At 37.0% G+C, this 13,186-nt stretch overlaps 1 protein-coding gene across 2 annotated transcripts in view; it reads right to left on the minus strand.

Moving 5' to 3' along the window:
• Nucleotides 1–13,186, minus strand: part of furina (furin (paired basic amino acid cleaving enzyme) a) — an 87,976-nt gene that overhangs the window by 45,824 nt on the left and 28,966 nt on the right. For both annotated transcript variants that reach the window (XM_084109145.1, XM_084109146.1), the window contains exon 3: nucleotides 2,910–3,008. In XM_084109145.1, the coding sequence (XP_083965271.1) occupies nucleotides 2,910–3,008 (99 nt within the window). The remainder of the gene's footprint in view (nucleotides 1–2,909; nucleotides 3,009–13,186) is intronic.

Raw genomic sequence — 13,186 nt, forward strand, 5'->3', positions numbered from 1 at the left:
TGTGTTTCACGTCTCCTCAAAACTCGCCATCTGGATCAGTGAGGCCGGTGAACGACAAATTCTAAGGCTGTACTGAACGAACGCAGATGTCAGGTCGACGCATCGTGAGCAACGCAACTTTAAACCCTCGTATTTCACACCTGTGACAAGAGAAACCGAAAGTGTTTTATTTGGTGTTCTTAAAAGCAGTGTACACAGGGGAGGAAACTGAGGAGTTGTGATATATGAGCTTTACAAAAACAGTGTGTGAGTGTGAACGGAAAGATTCACAACAACATTCAGAGTAGACGATTCAAACCGAAGAACATAAAAAAAGCAAGGTTTCTAGAAACAGTTGGGAAAAGAAAAAAAGGATCTCTGGACAAATAAAAAAAGGTCTCCCCTTAATCCTTTATAAAACAAGGAAAAAAAAGAAAAGAAAAGAGAGTGTGCTGCAGAGTGTCAGTGAAATTATAACAAAGATGAAAGACTTGAAAATTGAGTGTGCAGGTCCTGGTGCTTCCTTACATGCACAACAGTGATTGGGTCTAGTTGGAGTCCCTGAGGAAATGTAATGAGGTCTTTGAGGAACCAGACAAAAACTTAAAAACAAGGTCCAATGTCCAAAGTAATGCAATGTCCTATTAGCTGAAGCTAGGCTAAAGTTAGAAAAAGGGGTACACAGCAAAATATAGTCGTATAGTCCAATGTCATAAATCAGCACAAAGCAAATAACTTTACTTGCTTCAAGGCACTTTCCATGAATAGTGTACAAATTAGGGGCAGAAATTCTTACAAGACCAGTGAAGGATGTGTTTAACCTTCATAATATGTTGATTATCAACCTCATAAGGTCAAACTAAATATTATAAGAATTGTTTCATTTTCTATTAATTTTAGGACTGCGTGATACATAGTTTTAGCACCAATATCATGATGTGTGCATTCACGATAGTAACATCGCAGCATGTGCGATGTCAGGTATAAGGATCATAGTTCATACGTGATCCTTACGGACCAGGCACAGTTCAAACCGCATGTATTTCTCGGATTAATTGCAAAGTTTAATCATCATAAAGTGAAAATGTATCATTCGCACGATTTTAGGTCCTGTCAGTTTAAACATTCAAGTGAGTTTAAACAATTTGAGCGCACAAAGATGCGAAAGTACAGCTTACGTGAATGTAAACATTTGAGAAAGAAAATGGATACATATCATTATATTGGATTCATGCATTAGCTCTTAAAATGACAGAAGCCTAATGTCATTAATGTTAATCAAACAGCAAAATACAAAGAAACAAATATTTTAAATACATATTTAATTTATACAGTGAAGCCTATGCAGTGTTATTTATGTACCTGAATACCGTTAGACATACTTGAAAACAGACTAAAGCACTGTTTATTTAATTTGTATCTTTGTTCTATTGCATTTATCAACGCTATCTATGCTATTTGTTTATTATTTTCAATGCAGATTCACTCCCCTACAAAATCACCCCAATAATTCTAGACTTATTAAAGGGATAGTTCGCCCAAAAATGATATTTAAGCCATAATTTACTCACCCTAAAGCCGTTCGAGATGCATACGTCAATCTTTTTTCAGACGAACACATTTTCAGTTATTTTAGAAAATGTCTTAGATCTTTCAGTGGTTATAATGTGAAGCAATGGGGTCCAGCTGATTCAAGTCGGAAAATGTACATGCATCCTTCTCAAAAATAATCCATCCGTCTCCAGGGGGATAAACGAAGGCCTTCTGAGGGTAATCCGTGCGGTTTTGTCGTAAAAATATACATATTTTTGTGGCGGTCGGTGCGCGTTCACAGAGATGAATGCGTCGTGACGTAGAACGAACGTTGAGTTTTGTTTTGCTCTGCTCTCTGGCTCCGCTGTCACGTTCGTTCTACGTCACGACGCATTCATCTCTGTGAACTCGCACCGACCGCCACCGGAAGCCAGTTATTTTAGTTTATAAAGTTTTAAATATGTATATTTTTACGACAAAACCGCACGGATTACCCTCAGAAGGCCTTCGTTTATCCCCCTGGAGACGGATGGATTATTTTTGAGAAGGATGCATGTACATTTTCCGACTTGAATCAGCTGGACCCCATTGCTTCACATTATAACCACTGAAAGATCTAAGACATTTTCTAAAATAACTGAAAATGTGTTCGTCTGAAAAAAGATTGACGTATGCATCTCGAACGGCTTGAGGGTGAGTAAATCATGGCTTAAATATCATTTTTGGGCGAACTATCCCTTTAATTCTTTCCAAATAGAGCTATTCTTCTGGTGAAACTGTTTTCATATTGCAATATATCATAGAAAAACTAAACATCACAATGTCAGTTTTTTCCCAATATCATGCAGCCCTAATTCATTTTATATGATGTCAGCAAATGTTGCAACCCTTTCATCAAAAATCATGATGAAATGCTCTATTTCATCAAATTTGATCATGACTAAAATGCCATTTATTTTCAAAAAAATGTAATTAAATATCAAAATTAAAAAGAAAGGGGGGATAGGCTAGATTAGGAACCAAATGTTGGTCCCAGAAAACATTTATTCAAGCAAAGTCATGTTAAAATAAAATGGTTGCATTATTGAGCATGATGAATGGTGTGTAAAAAAAAAAGAGGAGAAACTTTAATGAGAAGGGGTCCAAATTGTGAAACTTTCTTAGTTTCACAATTATAAAAAGAATGTTGTAATACATAATATTTGTGTGTTATGTGTGTAAAATTGTGCATTTTTACAACGTAATATTCACTAATTTCTTTACTCTCTCTATCAGGCTTATTCAGATATCAATGGCTTCCGTGTTTTGGCTTTTTACATCTAATTTAGACAAGGCTTTGAGTTTAGACCTTTGAGTTTCCTGGGGGGGGGGGTCCGGAATCTACATTTCACACATACCTGGGGTTCTGTTTGCAGACGAATGTGTGTTCCTCTGTGCTCTGATAAAGACCTCTTCACCACCTTGCGGTGCCTGAAGTGATAATAATCTCCAAATACCTGAGGGGAAGAGAAAAAAACCACAAGGCTACATTTAGCTCACCACATACTGATTTTTCCAGGAATTCAAACAGCCATTTTGTTTGTAGACTCTAAATGTTTAAAAAAGTACGTGCAATCTAGTTTCCAACATTTTTGGGTGAACTATACATTTAAGTTTAAATCAAAGACTTAAATATTGTGTCTTAATGTCCGCTTGTTCACAATTATCTTCAGTCTATTCTGTAACACAAAATCGAAATGAAAGTGAATGCCACTCCAGATCATCGGTACGAAGCCCAGTTTTGGACCCCTGCGTGACCTTAATGATCCAGATGGAAGAAATATTAACAGAGAGAAAAGCATTGCACACAGCTGTACATGTCCAACAGCCTCAAGTACAAGTAACACTGAACGAGTCAATCTCCTGTCAGCTGACTGCACAATCACACATGACAAGATCATCCAGAGGGCCAGAGTCATCAAACCGGCACTGGTGCAGATCGATTTTTCTCTCTCCGTTTGATGAAAGCTAAAACTCTGGAGTGAGCCAGGGTTCAAGCTGTCATGCTATAGATTCAGACACGTGCTATCTGCAAGACCAGAAACATTGACGATTGTACAGACCAGTTACTAAACACATTGATTGATTAAAGCAGGAAACTAGTAGTGAATTACACACAGACCAACCCAAATTTTAACTACATTTTTAAGCAATAAATTCAAAGGTACAGCAAAACAGCTTCCGCAAAGCGCAGTGCAAAAAGTCATTCTTTATTCGAAGGGCGGTAACATGTAATAGGAACCCCTGTCAGGAGGATCGAGGACAACAGCTCAACATTTATTCTTCCATGACGTCCTCAGTATACAGACCGGATTACAGTGATGCAAACATCTCCATCCAAACAAAGCCAGTGAGTCAATAACCGAGTGGCCGAGTAAAAATCATTCTAAACACTGAAAGCATCAAACAAGGGTAAAAATAAAACCCTTAAAAGAGGAAAAAGCCAAAGAGATGAAGGCTGAATGAGGGAAGAAACACATTTATTGAATGCTAGCTAGAGCCTGGCACGTCTTGTGGTTAACAAGAGAACAATAATGACAGAAAATAACACAAGAATCGATCGCAAGAAAAGATAACCTAAGAGGGATGGGTAATAAGAACAGGCAGTGCTCCGAGAGCTTTGTTAGTCACAAAGGGAAATAGATTGAGGATGGGTATGGGTGTATTGTAAGATAAGAGTCCTAAAAAGATGAGCATCAATCTCAGACAGGCCTGAATCCAGTGGCTCCAGGGCACAGGGGAGCGCAGATGGAGATATGCTGGTCTTGTCATATCAGACCACCATCAGACAACCATCTCAACTGCCTGGAAACATGCAAGAGGAAAGGCATGTGGAGGAGAAAAAAAAAATTATATCTACACTAAAACTTACAACCCACATCTGAAAATGATATCAGTGTTGGTTAAACAGTTGGCATGCCTTTGCAAAATGTGTTCCTTATGTCTGGAAGCAACCTACACATTTCAACTCTACTCTTCAGACCAGACTACACTAGAATAAATCTTTGTAATTATTAACTTACTTGAATTACCAATAAAAATGATAGCTAGTTTTGTCCCACTATTTGCATGCAGCACTGTTAATGGCATGATTTGCATTTTTAAGAGACGTAACACAGATGGGCTACAAATTGCTGTCCAATTATACTTTTAAACATTAGAGGCACTTTTTTTAGTGAACACTATTAGAAAAAAACAATTATTTATTGAAATTATTCCAACATGAAAATCAGCTAGTTTTAAACACATCAAGCATTTGTTACCAAACTTGTTACTGTAAAAATGATAAAGGTAGATTTATTTTTGTAATTCAATTTATGTGAAATGTATACATTTTTTAATCAATAACTAAAAACCAACTGAAAGCGTAATTTAAAATAAATCTGCAATCCAGTTACTTATAGCTTTTAATTTATTATAATCTTTAAGGTTTTAAAAAAAAAATAAAAAAAAAAATAAATAAATAAATAAGACAATCTGATATATTAAGCTTTGACTTGGGATTTAATTAATGATTCATTTGAATTAAATGAAATATGAAACTAAATGAAATATGAAATGAAAAAAAAGTCTTTATTCAGACATGTCCCAGGACTGCATATGAGAAAAAGGCTACACAAACTTGAGATCTTACAACTATGACTAAGGAGTATGACCTGTAATTAAAAAGAACATTGTAAATCTTGCATTTAAGAGCTTTACACGAGTATTAGCCAAGACGCTGAGGTAATGCTAGCATGCAATAACCACATAATAATGGCATGTAAAGAGTATTATTACACAGCTCAGTGGAATACTTGATTCGGGTATAACATACCGCTGAAAACAGATAACACAGGCTCATCCGGGTTACTGAAGTCAGTGCTAGGAATGGTTTTTCCTCGTGGAAGTTTTGCGTTGAGTCAGCAAATAAATATTAAAAATCAATATTTTGTGTACAGTTATTTCCTTATGTCATTCAGTATCGCGGACTCGCTCTCTCGTTTCATACAAACGCAGCTGCTGCCATTTTGCGACTATTGTTTTGTACAGTGTTGGATTATAAGATAACAAACAGGTACGATTTTAAAACAGTTTCACCTTAGATTACTATTTCTTATCCCCATATTTATTTATGTGGCAAAATGCCGTGTAATGATATGACTGTACCGTATCCTTTAAATGTCCGTCTAGTTTGAACTTGCTGCTTGCTCGCAACTGATCTCTCCCCAGGAGGTTTGCATTTAAAGAACTAATAAAATATTTAGACTCAGATCAATATTTCATGTCTAATCATTTAATTATGTGGCAAGTATCCGTGTAATAAGCGAGATAATGTACATCCAGTCGGTTGTTATTGCAGAATAAACCCCTTCAGGCTGATGCAATACCCCTCCGCATCGTGGTCCTGATCATCCTGTCGGGGTTTATTCTGCAATAACAACCGACTGGATGTACATTATCTCCCTTACTTCCTTGACATTAAAATCTGAACTCAGTGACCTCAGTTTAGGAGTTAGACCATATAACACACTCAGACCAGGAGTGGTCCACAGTATCCCACACAAATTAGGGCTATTATCTAAAATTAGCCTCCGCCTCGCATCAGCTTGAACCTACCATTAACATTCCTTGCCATCTTCTCTTTAATGAAGGCAAGCACACGTACAGCTGTTGGAACTTTAACTAGTAGGTAGAATAAAACAATGGAAACGGCAAGTTGTAGATAAGCCAAAGCTGGTGGAGGAAACACGGATGTTTTCTGTGGGAAAATGAGCTGGCAGTAGGCAGGCTAAATTTGTGATAATTTCAAGAGCAATTACAAATCAAGGGAACAATCCATCTGACTCATTGAGCAAATGGAGCAATTAGTCTGCAATTGAAATCAGTCTTTATGGATGTGCATCACAACCATGCATCAGTCCAACTTATCCATAAAGCATCAGAATACTGGCCCGGGGTGCATTTCCCAACGCCAACTATGGTTGCAAGTTATCTGGATCTAATCTCCAAAATCTACTGACAGCTTTGACAAAGGATGAGAATATACACAAAAATACTAATCTAAAGATATCATACTAAATATAAATGGAATGGAATACACAGCAACTGTTTGACATAAAAACAAACATCAAAGATGTGTCAGAAATGATACACTCTTTAGAAAAGTACAAATGAAGCACCACTCGTTAAAAAAATGATATGACTTAATGTTTAATGTAAAACTGTTAGACCAAACACTGACTAAAGCATGAAATGGTTAAAACATTTCCTGACAAGAGTTGTTCCAGCATTTGTGTGTGAATCAACACTGAAAGGGAGCGCTGTGAAAACAGAGTTTAATAGTGTAATTTATCTTGTAATGAGCATGACCTTAAGATACGCAAACAACCACTTACAAACTTAATGAGGACAAGGGCAAGTATGAGAGCGTATATACAGAGAACACTGAAAGAAGACATTTCAGAGAAACTCTATGACACCAGTGACATCAACAAAAAAAGGTTATACCCCATTTACAGCTTTTGGTTAGAAAAAGTGCTTGTCCATGTTTATATAAAGTCTTAAGACCCAACCACACCCCACGTCAGCGGTGCTCACTGGAGCTGAAGCAGCAGCCCAAACCCACGCTGGAAAACAACAGATAACTAGCAGTTTCTCTTAATACCAGAAGGACAAATATGCTGCGAAAAATCGTGGAAAGCAGCAATGGTCAACCAAAGCTTTTAACCAAGGTTATTCAATACAATTTTATGTAAGTGCATTTACAATATAAATGGATACAAAACATTAAAAGATATATAATATAAGACGAGATATAAAATACAAGATATTTTAATGTCTTTAAAGAAGTCTCTTATGCTCGCCAACGCTAAATGTATCATTATAAAAGGTCCTTACTGTCACTTTTGATCAGTTTAACGAGTCCCTACTGAATAAAATAATTCCTTAAAAAATGAATTTTGAACTTTTGGTAGTGCATTTTATAATCTATCCTCAAATAAACTACATAATTGTAGTCTCTTCTTATTGACTGATCTGTCACTTTCTCTTTCTATTCTATCCCTGCCATTTCTCCTATTCCTTTATACCAGAATGTCGTCATTTCTTATGCTTCACTCATAATGCTCTCTTTTCCTCTTTCTCTAACTTATTTTGAGTCTCATTACAGCTATTGTCAGCCAGGGATTGATGAATCACCACAGCCATCAATCAACATTGCAGCCCGAGTCCACCAACCTTCCAAACAACATTTAGAGAAAATTAGACTGCACAAATAGTCCCTGCAGATCCCAGTCCAGGTGTAAGTGAACATGGAACATTAAGGCTTCACACTCCAGGTGGGTCGAGCCATGAATCGTGATACTCCAGTGAAGAGTATCTCCGCACATCGTCTTAAGATTATTATCATTATTTTTTTCTGCTGAGGTCATCTGCTAGCTTTATTCAGATTTATGGAGATGGCCAAAAGATGAGGTTCCAGCTGCACGGTACCTTCCCTAGAGATGGACCAAGAAGAAAACTCTCACAGCTGCCAAAAGAAAAATTATAAATGTCTAAATCTGTGAAGGAACCTTTTAGGGGAAGATATGGGTTGCTTCTAGATGAATTTATGGAGTTCATTGCTGTAAAAAAAAGGCTGCAAGCACTGCTAAATAGCAACTTTTTGGAAGCAGGTCCATGAGCTGACTTGACAACCCTCTACAATGCAAGTAAATCGCTTGCATTTGCGACTAAATCTTCACTCTGGGCGACTAAATAATGTCTACCATTAGCCATTGGCTAATAAATTCTTAGATTTTACTTGCCAGTGTGTGTGTTAGAGGCTAAGTATAAGTTTAGCACAGATATATTTACACTCGCTGAACACTGACTGAGTGCTTGAGAGTTTTGCTCACCGTCAAGCGATCTGTACTATATTTAAATTCATCTCAATGGATGCGCAGAGTATTTGACGTACCGTAAACTCTAGTGCGAATGCGCACAACTCGTCGTCGCTTTGCTGAGAGCGCTGTGTTTCTCACATACACTCAAAGAGAGAGGGAAGCGAGAGACTTTTCCTGTCAGAATAATGGAGTTCATTTGGAATTATTCATCTTTTAAGAACAAGCAGAAGATATGCAGGTTTCTCCGGTAGTGGGCTCATCTATTACCTTACTATTACCTTAAAGTTCTATCGTTAAATAAAGCTTGATTATCATAATATTATAATATAATGCTTGATTGACTTATGTTAAGCTGTGCCATTTCATATCAGTCTGGCAAGTAAACTAAAAAACAATTACAAGCCAATGGCAATACTACTGCCAAAATGTGAGTAGAGGGTTGCTTGAAAGTTGTTCCCAAAGTGGATAATTTAGGGCTATGGGGCAATTTACAAGAACTTAAGGTTCTTCATAATTTTAAAGTTCTATTAGAGGTTGAATATTTTGGAGAAGCTCTGGATAACTTATCTGCAAGACCTATCATAATCAATTAAACCTGATCAATGGATATGGCTCCACTGAAAGCAAAACATTTCGTCTTTTGGAAACCGATCTGTGCATTCAGGTTTTCACATTAGTAGCTGGTTAATCAATTATGCCTGAAAAACCAACTAGAGCTCTCCAAACATAACAGGTCTCCTTCAACTCATGCATTATTAAAGAGAGATTTTGGGAAAATGTCCTGTGGAGGGAAAAAAAGATAGAGAGGGCATTGACAGAAGATGAGGAGCGAAAAAAGAAATATTCATACCTGGCTACCCATGGTTACTATAGAAACAGCCCATGGTAGGCAATGAATTTGACATCTTGGTTTTATAACGGCAAAAACAGACAGACCAATAACCTTTCCAGAGAAATAATATCCATGTTGCACTGTCAAGTGAGTTGACATCACATTTTCCATGCTTTAACAACTGCTTTCATGCCTACTATGACACAATATTCAAAATGAGCCACACTGAAGTGATTCGATGATGTTCAAATAAATTGCAATGCATTCCCTAGGTGATTTTCCTTTGTGAATGAACTGAGAAAAAAAGAAAGAAAAGATTGGTCAGAATGTGTGAAATTATCAACGTATCGCAATATGGAACAGCATGTTAGTAGGTTCACCAAAGAATTTCCCTGTTTTCAACAATGAGACTTGATGCTCTGTGGCAGCTAATGTGTGAACCACAACCTGCTGAAGAAGTAAAAAGATTTGCACAGACAAGAAAACCCATTTTTACAGACCTGTGTGAAAGACAAGAACCTGAAAATGCATAACGAAACTGAAAGACGTCAATGCTCCAGTGTCCAACCGCTTTAAACGCAAATCCATTACAATTTGTCTTCAATCTCACCTTCAGATAAGCTTGTTTAGATACTGCGCATTGTTATGGAAATGATTTCAATTTTAGGTTTGGGTTGACTTTGGTCTAAGATGAAAACATCAGTAGCCAAAGCTGGGCCAAGTCTAAGTGAAAAAAGAGAGACCTTGAAAAAAAAAAAAAAAAACCTTGATAAAAACTAGACAAACCAGTGCTGTTAGAAAAAAAGGACCCTTGTCTGCATGGCAAATAAAAATCTGAACTGTGTTCCTTACTCAACGGGAAAAGTACCGGAGCAAATAAATGTAATCTTTAAAAAAATAATTCACCAAGAAATGAAAACTGAGAGATGATACTCAACCTCATGTAGTTTCAAACCCGTGTGTGTGTGTGTGTGTGTGTGTGTGTGTGTGTGTGTGTGTGTGTGTGTGTGTGTGTGTGTGTGTGTGTAACACCAAAGGCAATGTCTTTTGATACATCTCTTTATTATACTTTAAAGACTGAGCAGGTTTCTGTTGAAGTATATCCGGGCGACTCAATATAGTGAAAGAGAAAGAGAATTGGAGCTGTCAAGCACCAACATTACTACAACAACAACAACAAAAAGCACCATTAAAGTGTTATAAAAATAGCTAATACATTTATTCTAGTACACTATATTCAAAGCTTTCTAAATACATAGCTTTGTGTGATTAACAGACATAATTTTAATGTATTAAAATTCATTATAATAAAAATGTATTATAACTTCTCTCCTAAATTCTGATAAAGAAAGATTCAAATTTTCAGTTAATCCAGTTCACAATACTGATCTGAATTATTAGTTCACAAATCGAACTAATCTGGTTCTCGATTTCAAATAATAAAACTGTTCTTTAGAGGTGGCAATTATTAATGTATAATTTCTGTCTGTTCCTCACATAAAGTTATTGTATGGCTTCAGAAGACTTTGAACATAGTGCATGTATAGTCGAATATAGCTGTATACATTATTTTTAAGATATTTGTATGGTGCTGGCAGCTCCCAAGTTTACTTTTATTATAAGAGTGGCCAGGTATTCTTCAAAAATCACCTTTTGTTTTCCTGAAAAGACAGACAGACATGGGTTTGAAACGACACGCGAGTAGGTACATAAAATATAATTTTCATTTCTTTAAAGAAGTAAAGCAAAGCAGCAAATGTCACTGAGCTTTTTGGGTGCATTTTTACATATTAAAATCTCGATATACAAATCATACAGACTACACCCATAACAGGAAGTAGCAAATTTCATTTGTGGTCTCTGAAAAGTTCCTGTTAAGCCAAGAAAAGCAAAGCACATTTATATGTGAGGAAAAGTAAATCATCACAGATTTGCATGCATCACCTGCAATATGAATTAAGTGTTTCAAGAACTGCATCAAATCATGAGAAAAATGGCATAATTTTGTCCATTCAGAAATTAAGCTTAATACTTTACTTTACATCCTGATTGAGGCACTGAAGCTCCCTTTTATGGAGTGTGAAAAATACAATAATGACTCTTAATTAAAATCCCATGAGGCAAACAAGACTGCTTTTTTTTCTTAAGACACCAACAATATTAAGCAACTAAAAAACACAAAACCAATACCTTAGTTGAAGTGTTGTCATGCGGTTGCTAGAGTGCAGGGTATTGTTAGGCTAAAAACACCCATAATACACCGGTTAATCGACGTGTGACAACACTTGTAATACCGCTACATTGCCCAGCAACATTGCTCAAAAAGTTGCCCTGTGTATCATCACCTTAAGTCTCTATGATATTCTGGTCTCTATATATAGTAGTAAATTTATAAGACTTTTTCCACCTGTTTTACTGTCGGCCAATGAAAATCGTAAGTACAGTTGCTAGATAAAAAAGCAATACCATGCCTCTTCCTCAACAATCCGACAAGGCCAATATTAACTTGGTTAGTTCTAACCTCAAATCTCATCAATAAGTAAGATGTTTGTTGTAAAAAACACTTTCATGAAGCACTTAAGTTTGTTGTAATGAAACCAGTACCATAAATTGCCAGTCATAAAAATGAATCCACAGACCCTAGCACTTCATAACACAGCAAAGAATCAAGAACTTCCAGGATGGTGTCTTAAAAATAAACGCTGTATGCAGTAACTTCTGAAGCATACAAAATATTTGGCATCTACAAACTGAACCTCAATGGTCAAAGGAGCCTCATTTAACGCTTCCTCGTCGTCAGCGAGACTTTTAAGGGAGCGCTGCAAAAAAAAGCCCATGCAGGGAAACTGTAAGGGTATTGGGATGCTATCCATTAGAGCATGGGCGACATTAATCACGGCTATAGCGCTGTAAGTTCCTGTGAAGGCGACAGAATAGAGTGGCAAAGTCAGTAACTAAATTGTTTTCCAAAGCTCTGGATAAGCACCTTTTCCATAAGTTACTACAGCCAATGGAAAAACACAAACAGAGCGAACAAGAGCAGTGGAAAGTTAATCTTTATTTTCAGAGGAGCCAGAGAAGCTGGTGCAGATGGATCGCGAGCCGCACCATTAACCGGCGCCGTGTATCAGCAAGTCAACAAGCTGCAGTACGGGCCGCTGCTGACCTCCAGGCTTAAATGCTATAGGAGGAATAGAAAAAAAAGTTCACTAAAGCGGCACCACCCTGCTCCAGTGGAGAAGCGAGTTTGGGAGAAAAAAAAAAAACATCTTTACAGTCTTTCTGAAAGAGTTCTTCAACGTATGCATACTTATTCTTTTCAATTTCCCTAACTCATGAGAACCAATGCTGCATCTCTGTCTCGCAAACAGCACTCAATTAGTTTATCTAAGCCTACTAAAACAAAAACATTATCTGAGGTTTTGGGGGGTCTTTTTTTTAAATTGCAGTCTGCTGCATATTTAACGAAATGCACACATGGTTCTTATTTGCGTCGGAGGAGGCTGAAAGAATGCCCGAAGCATGGACTTTCAAAGAGATTTCACCATAAGCTCCGAACATTAAATCAAAGTGAGAAGCAGGACCAGGTTACGCAAGCAAAGTCATTCATTTAACACTTCTCATTAGAACCAGCTTGACTTGCCCTGTAATACAAATTGTGTCTCCTGCCTCACAAAACCAAAACATTAGATTGTCATTTGGTGATTAAAATGATATCTAAAGCAATTGCACTTGTGGAAAACAAAAGGATGTGCTATTTTTTTTTTAAGAGGACCATGTTGCCCACGAGACCTCTCAGTTGATACATCTAGAATGGAAGTGTCTGAAAGCCCGGGTCAAAGGTGAATTCATTTGCACAGAAACGCAATTGGTTTTCCCTTCTGGGCTCTGGCCCAATTACAGGAAGACAGGGGAATATGATTGCTCAGGTGTGCAA

This window comes from Abramis brama (assembly GCF_963993115.1).
Source record: "Abramis brama genome assembly, chromosome: 3".
In the NCBI taxonomy this organism is placed as follows: domain Eukaryota; kingdom Metazoa; phylum Chordata; class Actinopteri; order Cypriniformes; family Leuciscidae; genus Abramis; species Abramis brama.